This window comes from Brachyistius frenatus, unplaced genomic scaffold (assembly GCF_029030835.1).
Source record: "Brachyistius frenatus isolate BFR_SWC_R1_liver_20210118 unplaced genomic scaffold, ASM2903083v1 Contig_28, whole genome shotgun sequence".
Lineage (NCBI taxonomy): Eukaryota > Metazoa > Chordata > Actinopteri > Embiotocidae > Brachyistius > Brachyistius frenatus.
In genome coordinates, this window is record NW_027210627.1 from 1,260,697 (window position 1) to 1,277,500 (window position 16,804).

At 41.4% G+C, this 16,804-nt stretch overlaps 1 protein-coding gene across 14 annotated transcripts in view; it reads left to right on the top strand.

Annotated features, from left to right (window-relative positions):
* The window catches only part of tns1b (tensin 1b), a 172,640-nt gene that overhangs the window by 40,985 nt on the left and 114,851 nt on the right, over positions 1 to 16,804 (top strand). For all 14 annotated transcript variants that reach the window (XM_069698814.1, XM_069698816.1, XM_069698812.1 and 11 more), the window contains exon 2: positions 11,239 to 11,353. In XM_069698814.1, the coding sequence (XP_069554915.1) occupies positions 11,239 to 11,353 (115 nt within the window). The remainder of the gene's footprint in view (positions 1 to 11,238; positions 11,354 to 16,804) is intronic.

Here is a 16,804-nt window from a genome sequence, read left to right on the forward strand (position 1 = left end):
TTCACACACACACTTCCTGCTTCAATGATGTATTGTGTATTGATGTATTGTGACTTGCCATTCAGGATAAGTCGGTTAATTGGGGCCATGCAAACTCCTGGGGGACTCATTGTAATTTGCTCTGAATCTTGGGTTGATGAAGAAGTCACTGCAAAGCGGTCTGGATGATTTGGAAATATTTTCTTCCAAGAACCTTCCTAGACATTAAGTCACCATTGAGCTGCTCGGAGGTTGCATGCTGCTGCACATTACAGGAAATCCAAAATTTCTAACGCCCATGAAAATGTTAACAATTTGCTGGGGGTTATAGGAAATTAAACTGCTGGTAAACACGCAGCTCGGAGCTTGGACTACTTTAATAATAGTCACAACAAATTAGTTTTGTTGGGGTTGTGTAAAAAGGCAGAATAATATAGAGTTCAGACCGGCGCACATAATCGCTAATTACTGTCAGATGTGTTGGTAGTTAGAAGTTGAGACAGAAATATGAGGATCAGTTAAAAACAATAGTGTAGTCATTTGTCGAAAGGAAGAAAATCCTCTGATTCGCTCTTCTGTTGTTGAAGCTCGTCTTTCTCACGCTACTAACTTTATCTTTACGTTAATGTGCAGCAGATGACTCGCAGGCTAGAGCCATGTTTTTTATTTACATGCATGGATTTAATTGATCTGCTGATTTAGTAAAAACAGACAATTTTAACGACCTAGAGGCAAAAATGGCAGCTTTTTGAATGTCCTGTTTTGTCCAACCAAGAGTGTAAAACCCAAAAGTATTGAGCTCACAAAGACGAAAAATCAACAACAAGCAGCATATTTTTACATTTGAGGACTTTGAACCAGTGAATTTTGGCCATTTCTTCATAAATAAAATTAACTAATGATTAAAATATCACATCTTCTTTTGATTCAGTTACTTCTTAATTGAGGAATTGTCCTACTTCCACTTGCATTTTTCTCTCAGGTGGTGCAGTCAGATGTTTCATGTCATACCTGCGGTGTTCGCTGATTCTTCAGCTTCATGGTGTGTAACAGTGGTTTCGTCAGGCACTGATTTTAGGGTGACGTTTTCTCTTGTGCTGCCATATTTGTTTTACCAGTGAAGTCACTGATGTAGAGCTCAAACATTATAGGCCGCCTGTTTAACGGTAAACCATAAAAAAAAAAAAAAAAAAACCAACTCAAACATTCTCTGATTCTACCTTTTAAAATAAGTTTATTGGTAGCATCTGTTTGTATCTTTCAACACTGGTTTACAGGTAGCATCCGTCAACAGGTTTAAGAGGTATCAGACTATAGGTAGCGATAGCATCAGTTAGTATCATTTTACAGGTAACATTAGAACCATTTAGCGTTAGTTTACAGATAACATCAGCATCAGTTTACACATAGCTTTAACATCCTTCAGCATCACTATACCTTCATGATTAGCCACCTTAAACATCAGTTTACAGGTAGAATTAGCATCTGGCAGGTGCTCTCTTTACTCCTCAATCACAGCACCTGTTGCTCTGATTTCTAACCTGAGGTTTCAGCACTGGCACCCGTGACCTCATTTAACCCCGCTGTCGCAGTGACGCCTCATTCTGATTGGCTGTCTTTCACTTTAAGTGCCGCTTCCCCCGGAGTCAGAAACATTTACGGAACTGAAATTTCAGATGTAACATAGTGAAGTTCATGGTAAAATTTAACAAGCGCATACAGTTTTCAGGAGAGCAGTCTTTTTCTGATTACGTACAGCATTTCAGCTTTATGAGTAAAGGATCAATATATCACTGATACCTCAGCTGGTTTGATTTAGACTTCGTAAATGTGTCGTAAGGCCGCCGTCTCCCACCTCCCATTTGTGTGCGACGTAATAAGGCAGAGGTGTTTTGATAAAGCTGCCTCTCTAACGGGATCGCGCATCATCAAACGCAGCGCACCAATCACAACAAGGATTTCATTGATTTGCCTTTAGTTCAGAGCGACAACCTCTCTGCCTCTTTCCCACGGACCTGCGGAGCGAAACTGTTTGGGTTCTTTATCGTCACATGACAACACGAGTGGGGAAGAAGGGGTGGAGGAGGAGGAGGAGGAGGAGGAGGAGGAGGAGGAGGAGGAGGATTGGGAAGAAGGTGAAGGGAGGATGAGTGGGATTTACAGCTGGTGTCGGGGAAAAGTCTTGACTAGACGAGACCAGGGTGGGGGGGGGGAGAGAGGTCAGACAGGGCGGTGGAGGGGGGTGGAGGGGTCAAAGGTCAGTTATCCTTTCGCTTACTCTTGTGTGACTGAGGAGGATGAAGAATAGCTGCCTTGTGAGACGTGAGCATGTCCTGTGGGAAGGTGGGGAGGAGAAGAGGGCCTCCAGAAGTCTTTCAGCTGCACACACATATATACAAACACCGTCACAGATGGATACATGCGGTCATCGCCCCGTTGCGTCTGGTTTAAAATGTCCATCCATGCATATGGTGTCCCATATGAGAGACGGCGGCCTGCTAACTGGCTGATTAACCCAGTTGACTGGAGAGGTCTCGTTTAGTCTTCTGGCTCCACCGTGAAGGACAATAGTTTCTGATTGGTGGGGGTGATGATGAGGGATGCGTGCGTGTGTGTGTGTACTTTTCACTGACTTCATCCAGACTGTAGGACATTACAGAAGGGGAGGCCCTCCTCCGGTTGTGTTGGTCTGGCTGGTGTCTCTCTTTCTGTCTCAAACTGGAGCTGAAAGTGTCCAATTTCTCACTTTTCTCTACACGTGACCTGTTGACGAGCTCTGATGTCTTCCAGCCTATATAAAGAAACAAAATATATATATTTGTTTTGTAAAGTTTTGATTATGATGAGTTGGGTTTGTTATCACAGCCAACATCATCACTTTTCAGGATGAATAAAAAAAAAAAAAGCCTCTAATGAAAGTCAAGTTTGTAACCATGTTAACATGTGTTTTGTTTTTTTATACAAAGAGTTAGAAGACATATTATGGGTGAAATTAAGCAGCCATGATTTTAGTTTTGGAGCTGCAGTTTACCAATGACAGTCTGAAAAACACAGATGACAGCTCGAGCTGCAGGTCGGTGTCGGAGGAGTCGGTGGAGATGGAAGCGGTTTGCAAATTCGTAGATCAACACATACTAACTGAAGGCAAATATGCAGTTACATTTAACACACTTTAAGACATTCGACTGTGTAATATTTTAGGTCAAAATATACCACAAATATTCAGATGAATCTACAGATTTTGTGCAAGAAGAAAAATTGTTTTACTATATTTTGTTTCTGTTTTTCTGCATAGTGAACAGAGACAAACATGGTTCCATGTGTATATGAGGTAATGGATGAAGTGCTGAGAGTGAATGGCAGGGCAATCAGAGGCCAATTCTGTGTGTGTGTGTGTGTGTGTGTGTGTGTGTGTGTGTGTGTGTGCGCGCGCTCGCGTAAATACGTCGGTCTCTGCATGAGTCACACATTCGATGCAGTCGAGGGAATAGATGTGAGGTCTAAACCGAAGGAGAAAAACAGCCTCCTGGTTACCTTATTCAGCTGGAATGTCAGTCGTAGTCTGGAAAGGTTTATCTCCGAACTACAACACGACCCAAGACATGCTGAAGCTGCTCGCTGCCAACAGTTCGATTCTAAAACACTAGATCCATTACAACGTAAACACTGATATCTGAGGACTGGGACTCAGCGTGTGACAAGTTTCAGATGTCTTTCAAAAAAATCGGATTACTGGAATATTGATAACAATGACATGATTCATTCCTCGAATTGTTTTCCAGAAGTATCCGAATCGTACGTGTAAAAATGAGTAATACAAAAATGTGCATTTTAACAAGGAATAATGATTCAACTCTGCAGTTCTGTTGTGCCTTTCAGCACCTCTTGCTCATTTTTTTTTTATTTTTTATTTTTTATGCAACAAGCTTTTTGCAGCAGAAAGAAATACTCCGATAAAGCCACTCTATACTATCTTAGCATAAAACGACAGGTAGTGAAGATTGTGTACGTAATTATTAGAGCATTTAGGAACTAAAAACTTAGGTGTTTCCGTCAGCAGTGTAGAGACAATTTGAGCTGAAATAAAGACTGAATATTGGACCTCCAAATAAATGCTAATGTTGTTCTGCTGGGTGTCTAAATAGGCAGTTATTTGCATTTATTTTTAAAAGGTGACAATATGTCGGTGTTGTGTTTTTAGTTTGTTCTCCTACCCCCGAGATTTAAGCTTTAAGTTGTGAGCGAGTTCAGACATAACAGTGTCGACACAGAAAGCTTCAGCAGAGCAGCGGCGGCGAGTGCTCAATCTGTTTGTCGACACAGGAGGTGTTCGGGCACACAATATTGAGAGTAGGTCACCTGCTGTTTAGAAATGCTCAGAGCCCAATACACATGAACTGTAGTTGCAGAGAAAAATAGACCTACAGCCTAAAACTATGCTTTTGATTGCAGCTACACGTGCTTGAGTTAGCCGTTGCGTCAGCAGTGTGGCGAGCTGTATTGGTTTACCATAGAAACCCGCTGTATGTTGTACGACTCAGAAACGTCGCTAAAACCCTTTCTTTTTAAACACGGTGTGAGAGTCAAATTGGCATTAGCATTCAAGGCCGGGCTTAAAAATAAAGTGGACTAATTCAGCACCTCCCTCTTAAGTTTCCTAGAATTCATGCGAAATTAGTGATAATGCCCCAGATAGTTAGGAGAAATTGCAACCAGCAGCAGAGGGGGCCAACCCAAAGACATTGATGAAATACATATATATTTATAGATAATATCTATATCTATATATTTAGAGAGAGAGAGAGCTGTTGTAATTATTTGGAAGAATAAATCAGAGGTGGAAGATGCTGGTGGGAACCCTCTCTCTTCTTTTTGGTCCTTTTTTTTAGCAGTGGGAAAAAGTTTATAGCGAGATGGGTGAGCGATGGTTGGGCATGTGTGCATGCAAGAGTATGTGTGTGCGAATGTACACTGATGTAAAAGTGTGTGTGTGTGTGTGTGTGTGTGTGTGTGTGTGTATACGTGTACGTGTTTGCACATTTTATGCACAAGAGTGTCTGTTTTTCCCCGTGTGTGCTAATGAGTGGCGGGCAGGAGATTATGCGTGCGTCTCTAAGGGAACGGGAGTCTGTTCCCAGGAGCTGCGGTCCCTGAGCTGAGGGGGGTATGTGTACACCCTGACCCCAGCTTTCGAGGGTCCCGGCCGCCTGTCTGAAACCATTTCCTTCCTTTGTGGCCCGTTTGAGAGCCCGAAAGTGTGACGCGAATGTGAAAAAGGACAGAGGCCATTTCCATGGGCACCGTGCAACACGTTGAAACGGAAAACTCGGGCTTCATGTCCCGCGAGCGTATTTGTGATGCTGCCTCTAATTCTGCAGTTTTCTGTGCTCCCTGCCCCCACACCTCTCCTCATCACCCATGTCTCCCCGATCAACCCTCCACCCCTGTCCCCCCCCCCCCGTTCTCCCCTCCCCAATCCCCCCCAAAAACAAAAAACAAACTCTGAGAGGCCGGGTGCATTGCTAATGATCGGAAACAATTAAGGCCTCACAAAAGCGAGCGCCCTGCTATATTGTTCTGCGATGTATTTGCATAGTATTTTGAGGTTAAACGACAGGAGCACAGATTTCTAGTGACGGCAAGAGGACTAAAGTAAACGGGCCTGTTGAGGACATCTGTCTTTTGTTTGGCTTTGTGCAGAAGGATGTGTTGGTCTATGGCAGCCGGTCCTGTGATCCTGGCAAATTTAACCCTTAAAGTAAAAAGGAATTTCATCTTGAGTGTCCCCATGCACATCATCCCCCCCTCGATCTTCATTTCACCCAGTCCACCCACAGAAATAAGTTGAATGAGAAATGTGTAAACAAGACAAGTGGCATACCAGTGGGCTGCCTGTACCCCCCACCCTCCCCCCACACCCCCAAACCCCCTTCCCAGTGTCCGTCCGGCTGGTAAAGCCCCGGTGTGTGAATGGGTGGAGGCTGGGAGAGTGTGTGAAGGCTCAGGAGTGTTCAAAGAGTTCTGCTGAATGGACTCCTGGATTGAGACGTTCTGTCTGTTAAACACAAAAGTGGAGTAGAGGTGTGTGTGTGTGTGTGTGTGTGTGTGTGTGTGTGTGTGTGTGTGTGTGTGTGTGTGTGTGTGTGTGTGTGTGTGTGTGTGTGTGTGTGTGTGTGTGTGTGTGTGTGTGTGTGTGTGTGTGAGATAGAGAGAAAGAGGCAGAGTGGAAGAAGAAAAAGCTTAAATTGAAACCCTTTACAGATGTGGATTTACATAATAGTCTCTGTTAAAATGATGGCTTTAGAAAAGTAGTGATGTGATAGAAGAAGAGAGTTTTGTTAGTTAAATGAACCTTCCAATTCTTTCTTTAGTTTGACTATTTACTATTATTACTATTATGAGATTTACTATCTATCAGGCAGAGACATCAGCTAATTATAATTATATAATGCTCTTATTGATATTTGTTGCTGCAATAATCAAAATTATGAAAATATAGAGAGGGAGACAGTTGATCTGATTATTAATGTTGTTGCGTAGGTTTTGCCAGTTCTCTCACAGGCAGCATAAATTAGCTGACATGACAAGAGACTTAAATATTTTGTGAATTATTAAACTGACTTTACTGTCTTTGTAATAAAATCTGTATTATTTTTTTGCACAGTGTTCTTGTGCTACTGTGACCTTCATGTTAATGTCAAAAACATGCTGAAAGTGTCACCGTCATGCAATTCAGACTTTACTTTGGTAATTTTTTCTGAGATAATACATATTGCAACACATTTTAATAGGCAATGAGAAGAACAAAATGATTAGGAAGAAAATTCATGCTTATGCTTTATCTTTGTTGTTGCATTAGTGGAAATTATGAACACTGACATGAGAAGAATCTTTTCAGGAACTTAATATTTTGAAATATTAAACTAAATTTACTGTCTTTGTACATAAAAATCATATAGATATTTATCACAGTGTGAAACACATTGAACCTTTCTCTTTCACATTGAACCTGGTGACCATTTACCTTAATAATATTCAAACATGCTTAAAGGGGAATTAACATTGTCAAGCCATTCACAGTTTACTTCATAGAAAAAAGGTTAATTCTTCTGTGCAACAATACGTTTTTTTGCACATTTGTTATATTTCAATGAGCAACAACAATAACATAATTGACTTTTTTTTTTTTTTTTTTTTCACTTTTTAAACTCTGAAGTTGCCAGGGATGAGGAAGTTGGCAGAGAGGCTAAAATGCATTTGCAGTGGAAAAACATTGCTTGTTGCTATGGCAACATGGGCTGATTAAAGTGTTACACCCCATGTTGCAGAAGTAATTTGATTTGGAATCTGGAAAATGTTTCATGCATAAATCATTAGACAGATAAAAAAAAACAAATACAGAGGAATGTGAGCAGCAGTGTCCACATTGACTAAAAATGACCACGTTTTTTAATCCTCTCTTCTTCTTGTTTACAAAATTAACATGGCTTAATATGGCATACAATTAACTACAGAACTTACTGCTGTTTCACATCTCTTCCCAAATATTTCTCATGTTGTAATTGCATTCAGAACGGATGACCTCACCGCAGTCCTCCTCCCTGTTGGACTGTTTTGGATTACTTGGTTTAGCAGTCTTTTGAAAAATAAATAAATTCATTTTTAGAAAGCGTGTCCTCTCACACCTTCCCGTGGTGGGGTCATGTTCACTCTGCTAATAGTTTTGACTCCTTTTTAAGTTGTCACTTGCTTCCTAAATAGTCTGGAAGTGAAACAGAGCAACAGAGGCATTACTTACCACAAAGTCTGGTGTCATTTCGACAAATTCGAGTAAATATCTGAATTACTGTAACTGCCCGCTCTAGGACACAAAGTGGAATTAAACCCACTTATCCACCCTTTTCCAGTTCCCTAAAAATCCACAACCAGATTCCCAAACCCAGCAGGTGCCAGCCGGGGGGCTTGGCATAGCGGCGCCTTGGCTCGCACTACGTATGGATGCCGGGGCAGGGACCTCCACCCCCGCCTCAGAAAAGCCCTCCTTGCCAACATGGCGCGTCCTGCACAGCCATGGTCATTATTTCAGCCTAAACAGATTAAGCTAATCACATTATGTAGCGGCAAGGCGTAGCCGCGAGATGGAATGAAGGGTCGGCTGTCCTGCTGTTGCCATGTGGCTCTGAAAAACAAACACCGAGCTGTCACATAGAGCTTGATAAACACCAGAGGTGATATCAGGGTGTTTGAATTTCTAAACCTCTAAATGAGCTCATGAAAAGGGAAAACCATTAATTTTGACAGTGTAATGTATAATAACATGTTATACATTATTCACAGCACCATCCTATTGCACAATCTCATTTCTGAGGCTAAGAGACAGATTTTCTGTTTGCCAGAATCAACTGATAATAAACAGGATATTCTTGCTAAATGTTCTTTCATTGCAGTTGACTTCTCTTTCAGGGTCTTCGTGAGGTTAAAATGTTTTTCGTGTTTTTCAGGCAAAGGATGGATTACGATTAAATTCTGTACAGACATCAATGGTGCCTCGCTATCCCTGTCATACCTGCAAAACTAATGATATTCCCATAACCGCATCATGTGTTAAGTGCTGCAGACTCTTCGTCTTGTTCATTTAAAACACCCTCATTGTGTCTGAAGTGCATTGCACCTTTTCTTTTTACCTTTTTTCTTCCTCTTTTTTTTTTTTTTTTTTTTTTTTTCTACAAATGAGGGCCTCTAAATTTAATTTGTCTATTTTCAGTGTACCAGTTGGGGAAATGCAAGAAAGGACTTTATTGAGCTGCGTCATGAGAAATTTAGGATTGAGTGGCTTTGGAGAATCTGTGTCTCTATTGGTTCAGTTTTGACAATTCTTTTTATAATCTGTCTCTTATGAGGCACTTAAATTTATGAACATGCCGTATGAAGTTGCTTGAATACCCCCTTTAAAGAACCTGTGCTGGTTGTTGTGTTTGTGATGTGATGGTGAGATGTGGCATTGTGTCTGGATCATGTTTATACATGGTTTCTTCTTTGAATTTAACTTTAATTTAATTTAATTTTTAATTTAAGTTTTAACCTATTTGTGGATGCAGTGACAAACTGTGTTCACAGACAACGGTTTTCGGAAGTGTTCCTGAGCCCATGCAATGATTTCCACTGCAGATTGTGTGTTTTCAATGCAGTGCCAGGCCTGAAGATCACAACCATTCAATCTTGATTTTCAGGCATTCTGTTCAATTTGTTTGGTTCCAAAGCTCAGATAAGTTGCTGTCATCACTGGGTTCTAATAGTGCATTCATGAGCGACTTTTTGCCTTGTTTCCTTTTAGTGAATGCTGTCAATTAGGAAATGGGAAGTTCCCAAATGTGAACTTTACCATTTCCCAGTTGCCTGAATGCACAATTAGACTTAGTAAAGTTCAGTATACATCTATTGTCACAGGCTAAATTATAGTCCCCAAGTTCTGTAATGAAATGTGCCTCATTCACACTGTAAACGTATGAAGGCCATGTGTTAACTGGATTCTGCACTGCCTGGAAATAAGACGTCATGAGAAACAGATAAGGGGCCTTCCTTCTGCTAAGTCGGTTCCTTTCGACTAATAACAGGAGAGAGGACAGTCAAATTGGGGGAAAGAAAGTGTGAAGTGAGCCGAGTCCAACAGATACTCAGTCTGGTTTACAGTTTAAGTGTTAGTTCTCTTCTGTGATTGCACACCCTAAGCTGCTTTTCCAACACGTTGCCTTCTAGTATTGATGAGAAGCAAGGAAAAGGGGGGTCATTAGTGGTTTTAATGTTACTGTGGTCGGTCGTCTGGGAATTCTCTCTGAGGGAATTACTTGATTTTTCGTACCGTGCCTGATCATTATATAATCTTCCCGTATGAAAATTCCTGCGCAAAATCCCCCAATATGCCAACCACATGGGCACTTTCAGCCCTGTCCAGGATGCACGATCACTTTAATGGAAGCCTCATGGCTGGACGCCATGCCAACGTGCACTTCCTGCCTGGAAAACGCATCCATTTTCTCTCTTTAATCTGTGCACAGAACACATTTAGATTTAGGGCATTTTAGGTGCATCTGGGCACATCAAAGATCTACAGCTTTGTACAGAAAGAAACACATGCTGCAGACATGTATAGAAACATATGGACATTCTTGTTTTATTTAGAAATTTTACTGAAAAGCAGATAAAACAGATGACATATTTCTAAAATTTCCATTCCAGTTCATCCAGCATTGCCCGGTTATTATATATCACAATATTGTCTATATTATGTACATATTATATACAAATGAGCTATTTTCTATTCTGTATCTTCCTAAGTTTGGCTCTTATTTTGTTAATTGGTTATGTCGAATGCCATTCCACTAATTCTACTGCAATATAAAAAACTGTTGTAGCTAAGTACAGTATAAAGATTTGGTGAAGTTGCCTGGATTTCAGGGGGAGTTTTTAGACTTTTATTCCCAGTGTGCTGAATCTGAACGCAAAAACTGACCAGCTGAGTAAATACGCCACAAAAAAATGATGTCACATTTCCCCACGGTTGGAGGTTAGGGGGGCAAAATGGAAACACGAGGCCGGTTTTCTCGTAAAGACGCTGCAGGAAACACTCAAACTTCCAAAGCCTGACTTGTGTGTTTGTGCTCTCCAGCGTTGCTTAAAGCCAAGTTTACAAAGCAGACAGGAAAAGGGACGGGTGGTGGTGGTGGTGGTGGTGGTGGTGGGAGATGGTATACAGTAGAGGAAAAGCAGCAGGCTGCAGACAAGCAGGCAGGGATGTTTAACAGGCGTGGGGATCACTGGCCGAGTTCCTTTTTCCAAAGAGTTGCATAACACACCTACAAGGAGGGAAACAGGATGACGGGAGCAAAGGTTGGGAGGAAAACAACAGAGATTAGAAAGTGTTCTCCTTTTTATAGTTTTCTTCAGCCAGCTGAGGCCCTTATCTCACTTCCAAGAGGGACTTTAGGTGACATTTGGACCATTTTAATGTGGTGTTGAAAACATTAACAAATGAAAGTGCTTATGATTTGCCTGGAATCTTCCGGACGGTGTTGTTTACAAGTGTGTGTATTTCCAGCTGTTATAGGAAAAATACATATTTGTGAAACACCTGCTCTCCAAAAAAAAAAATCGCCCTTTACAAAATGACTCACACCACCCGGACTCATTGAAGTCCACATCATTTCAACACTAACATTCCTCCTCCCTCTTTGTCCTCTGTTGTTGTTTTCCTGACGGCAGCCGGAGGAGTTGGAGGGTCTTCATTCCCACACGTTCCGGGTGAAGACGTTCAAGAAGGCTAAGCACTGCAGCGTGTGTAAACAGACCATCGTCGAGGACGGACTCATCTGCCGAGGTCAGTCCTCAAAACTCGGATAGCAACACTCTACAGCTGTCCCAGACTGACCGTAATGTTAGTTCAGTCACAGGGTAATCTTGTTTTTGATGGCCTCCACTGGTTTAACTTCTCACCTTGATGTAGTGATGGTCAGGCAGACGCAACTCTGCCTGTCCATCTCTACGTCAAGCTGAGTAGCCCTGTGATAGCATGGCTGCACGTAGGCTGTGCTGATCACCTCCAACAGAAGTTAAACAGGCTTTAAAGTTGATTTATTCAGTTTAAGTAGCAACACAGTTTTACCACCGAGCGCTCGAAGGGAAGTCACTGTACTGAATCACCGTTATTTCTGACCAAATCAGTGTTTTTTTTTTTTTTTTTTTAGCAGTGTAGCTTCCCTCACTGGTGACAGAAACAATCATACATCAACATTATGCAGCGGTATGAACTGCGATGGGTTCACTTACTGATGTATGTAATGAAGAGCAGTTGAAAGGGGACGGGAGTACTTACCCAAAGAAAGAAAAGTGAACATACTAGATATAAATCTCGATTTCCGATCCTTTGTGAAACTCCTCACAGAATCTGTGGATCTGTTTGTTATGTAATGATGACAAAATGTCCGAGAGTCTCTCTGCTATGAGTGTGGTTGGTCACTGCCGGTCTGCGTAGAAGAATTTCATCTCTGAGAGAGTGATTGGAGGTGCCTAGTGGCTGATTGCAACAAAGTTTTTGCACAGTAAAAGTCTTCCTGACGGGTTCATGAGATTTAGGGATCATCAGTAGGAGACTCTCCGGTCAACTGAGATTCTTCATTTAGGGTTATTTAGCACATTGAACCCCCACCGCACAGGTCTCAGTGCGCCACCTGACATCAAGTCCTCTCAGAACAGGAAGCAGATATTGTGTCGCTTAGGTAGAGGTGGTGGTGGTGGTGGTGGGGGGGGGGCGTGAGGGGGTGATATGAGGCGAAGGTGGTGGTGCGAGCGACAAGGAGAGTGTTGGAGGGCGACACCTTCGCTGCGTGCTGCTGAAAGCGGATCAGGTGAGTGACCCTCAGTGATCAGGAAATAAAGGACAGCAAGAAATGATAGTTTCGTCTTTGTAATGAACAGACAATTCTCAAGTCTACTCACAAAATTCTAAGTCTTGTCTATGAAGGAACCCCAAAATTACACATGTTGTTGATTACGTTTTGTGAAAGTTGTTTATAAAGTACAGAAAGCCCTGACATGTCAGTGTCTTTGCAGTTCTCCTTTGATAATAAAAAAGCAAATGCAGCCTCGGTAGATATTGACCGTCCGATGCCTCGATGTTAAAGCCCACCTTCGATTCTTTTATTTGCTCTCATGATGCATTTATTATCCAGTGTGTTCTTCGTGTTGCCTCTGTGAGCTAATGAATGAAATGTAGCACCACAAGCAGACGGTCATTATTTTGTAGTTAAGAGTCTGTTAGATTTCAGATCGCATCACATCCGTCCTCCTTTGTTGAGGAACTGCTTTAAGGTTCATAAACTGTTAAATGTTTTGTTCCTTAGAAATTTGACTTTACTTTGAAAATGGAATCTGTTTTGCGTCAGTAATGTAATTGACATTCAGTAAGATAATCATCTACAGTCCCTTGCGGTCGGTCCGCATAACTTAAGTTTCCCTAATCTAAAGCCAAATGCCACAGAGGGCTTGTTTAATAACTGCTGTGACAATGCTGTGATATCTGTTACAACATCCACCACTGGTTAAACGAGAGGTCATCTGAGGTTATCCGAGGTCTTCCTGGTGTCGGGGTTTAGTCGGTGAAGAGACAGAGGAGGATGGCAGAAGCTCCAGGAAGGTTAAAGGTTAACAGCTTCTCAATTTCCTTTAATGGTATTTACTGGAGGGACGATGTGGTCGAGTGACAGCTGAGTGATTAACATAGTTAGATCAATACGATCAACATTAATAGAACACAGGGTGTCTCTGTCACTTTAATTGTTTCTATTGTTTTTCTAAGCCCACACAAATGCCACTCGGGTGCCGTAGAAATGTAATGTGAGCCATGAAACAATCGCAGGAACGAGATTCAATTAAAGACTTGGACGTTTTCACCACTTTCATTTGCAGTAAAACTTTCCCATCCGCTGCTCCGAGCTGCGTCACGTTGTCGTGGAAATGTCTGTTTTCAGACAGATAACGTCAAATGAAGCCGTGCGGAAATGACTGAATGTGTGGTTTGACACGGCGGGAGGAGAGAGGGGATATTTAGCCGGGTAGATGTAGCTTAAAAAAAAAACAAGAGCAGCCTCTGTTAACTGGTGTCGTTTCAGCCCTGTAAAAGTCATTAGAAACAAATTCTTGTTAGAAAAGCAGGAATTTGACAAGGTGATAAAAACTCACTTAAGATACTTTGAAATATGGCTCAATCTGCTGTTAAATAATACATAAATTGCACATGTATCCTTTGTTATCTACCGCCGAAGAGCTTTTGATCCAAATGTTTTATTTTTGTGCATTTTTTTATGCGACAGATACTGCAGACATGCACAGAAACATATGGACATTTTCTCATATTTTATTTTGAAATTTGGTTGAAATGCAGAAAAAACAGATGACATAGTTTTTAATAATTGCGCTCCAGTTCATCCAGCATTGCCCAGTTATTGTATATTATAATATTTTCAATATTGTGAACATATTATACACACATTTTAAAAACAAAAAAATTATTCTGCATCTTCCTTATTATGATTAGAATTTGATTATTTCGTTATGTTGAATGGCATTCCATTATTTATATTTCAAACCATGTTAGAAAAGCTGGAATATGACAAGGTGATAAAAGCTTACTTATGATACTATGAAATATGGCTCCATCTGCTATTAAATAATACATAATCAACACATCTATCCTTCTGCTGAAGAGCTGTTGATCTTCAGCTAGAGCTTCTACGAGGTGTCTCCTCTGCCTGAGTATAAAACAAGATGTTGCAGGACCAGATCATGTTGGCACAGTGCGGTGTGCCTCTCCTTGATAAAGAAAGGCTTATTAAATCAGTGCAGTTCACCACCTGCATTTACTCTGTGATCTACGCGGCGAGTCCAGATGTTGTTTTTGTGCAGCGGGTTTAGTGTGTCATTAAATCTTGACATTAGCCTCTTTTTTTTTTTTTTTTTTTTGACATTCTGCACATGATGCAGTTATATTGCAGAAAATCTGTAAAAAAAATGTATCTTACTCTCTCATACTAACATTAGAGTAATGAACAGTTTCTTACCACAAAAAAAAAATGGATTAGATTTAGTCATTTTTATATTTTGTCAGGGTTTCTATGAATTGCACGGGCTTGCTGCCGTCCCTTTTTCTTCTGGCTCAGGTAATATTCAGTTGTGTGTGCAGACAGTCACTTAAGTGTTCTCATAAACCGACACGGCACGACACCTGGGACCATCGTCTGTAAGAGGTGATTTATCGGAGAAATAAACCGTCGTGACAAGACTGCACTGAACTGTGTTTTGATTTGATTTACCTCGGTGTAATTCTCTTCCCGTAGTTGTATCTGGGTTTGGTCGCGTGTACGAGGAAATGCAGGATGTGTCTGTGTGTGTGTGTGTGTGTGTGTGTGTGTGTGTGTGTGTGTGTGTGTGTGTGTGTGTGCGCGTGCGCGTTTGTGGTCGAGACAGATTTACAAGGACAACACAAAGTGAGCAGGAGACTCCCGTTCAGACAGACGTCGACTTCTCTCTGTTTTTCTCTTTCCGTCTGTCTTGGGATTCTTTAAATTCTCAACTTGGAAAAATAAAGTTCCAGGATGGAGAGATGGAAAGATGGAGGGGTGAAAAGTAGTCGCGCTGCAAATGAGTATCGTACTTGTTATGTATGCATTGAGTGTTGTGCCTAGTGTAGTGTTTATTAGGGACATACTTATCCTTTTTCACACATTGAGAGCACAGGCTGTAGAGACAGTTGTACTGTGTCCTCTGTGGCCCTGGAGAAGTTCTGTAAAGTCAGAAAACTAGAGCTGGATATCGTTCAGAATTTTTTTTTTTTTATACCGGCACTGATATCTTAACTTTGATGCAGGTTCCTGGACTTTTTAAAAAAAAATTTTTTATTCCAATTTCATAAAATCCATTTCAAGAAAAAGAAAATTACTCTCCATTTTACTGCATACATCTTTAGTTTTCATGCAGTTTAGAGGGGGAGAGTGTAACCCTGGTTTTGTAGCTGCAATTTACACGTCCCCCTCAATACCTCACACGCCAGCTATTACTGGCTATTGCTCGCATGTGAGGCGCTAGACATCCGCTACAGGGACTGAAGGCCCTGATCTCTGCCACACTGTTTCCCCAACTTTGTAAAACTGCTTCACCGAAGTGCTGTACTTATTACCTTAAAACAGTAGTTTGACATTTTTTAAATGATTAATTTTCTTGCTGAAAGTTGGATGAGACATTTGTACAGTAATATGCAGCCAGCAGCTGGTTAGCTGAGCTTGGGTGAAAACAGCTTGGCTTTGATTGCTGTTCAACATGTTTGTTTAATCTGTGCAAACAGCGAAGTGAAAAAACAACAATATTCCCTTCTGTGAGCACTTTTGTACAAATATTTAACGGCATTCGTGAGCTTCAGTCGCTTGTAGGCGGATTTTGTTGCCTTTGGATGGAGCCAGGTCCTCCTGTTTCCTGTCTTTGTGCAAAGACAACCAGACAGATATGAAAAATGTTTCGATCGCATCATCCTCCTCTCTGCTTTAAAGTGAATAACTCTGTTAGCCTAAATGTTTGAATTAGTTGTTCAGAATGAAGCCTTGTGAGCTCCCTCGGACCGTACAGCACCTCCCTTCTCCTGCTCCCGTTTACCAACATCGTGCCGTCACGTGGTCTCCTAATGACAGGAGCACTTGGACTTCCTCTCTCTGCAGAGGTTGCCAGGATACAAGGTGTTGGTTGTTTTTACAATAGCATGTTGACGCAGGTCAGGACTGCAGTTTTCCATTTAAAAAAAAAAGAAAAAAGAGAAAGATACCCCACCTCTTTGTGTGGTGGTGTATTTTTGGAGAAAAGGTCCTGAGGGCAGGAACTGGCTTTGTGTGCAAGGGAAGGACAATAGAGCGCTGTTGTGCACTTTAAAGGTGAAGTACAACTGCTATTTGATCAAAAAGTCAGGCTATTTTTCTGTTTATAACTTCTTTGACTGAAGTCTGTCCCCTAAACTCAAAGTAAACGCAACATTTTTGAATCAGTTTCCTTTTATCTCCTCACAGATGCTTCATTTTTAACCTTTGACCCACGGCGCACTAAACCTTTCTAGCTTGAAAAAAACAACAACACCCTTTAAACAAATCTGCAGACTTGTTTTGAGTTGCTAACACACCACAGTAGCAGGTGTGTGTGTGTGTGTGTGTGTGTGTGTGTGTGTGTGTGTGTGTGTGTGTGTGTGTGTGTGTGTGTGTGTGTGTGTGTGTGTGTGTGTGTGTGTGTGTGTGTG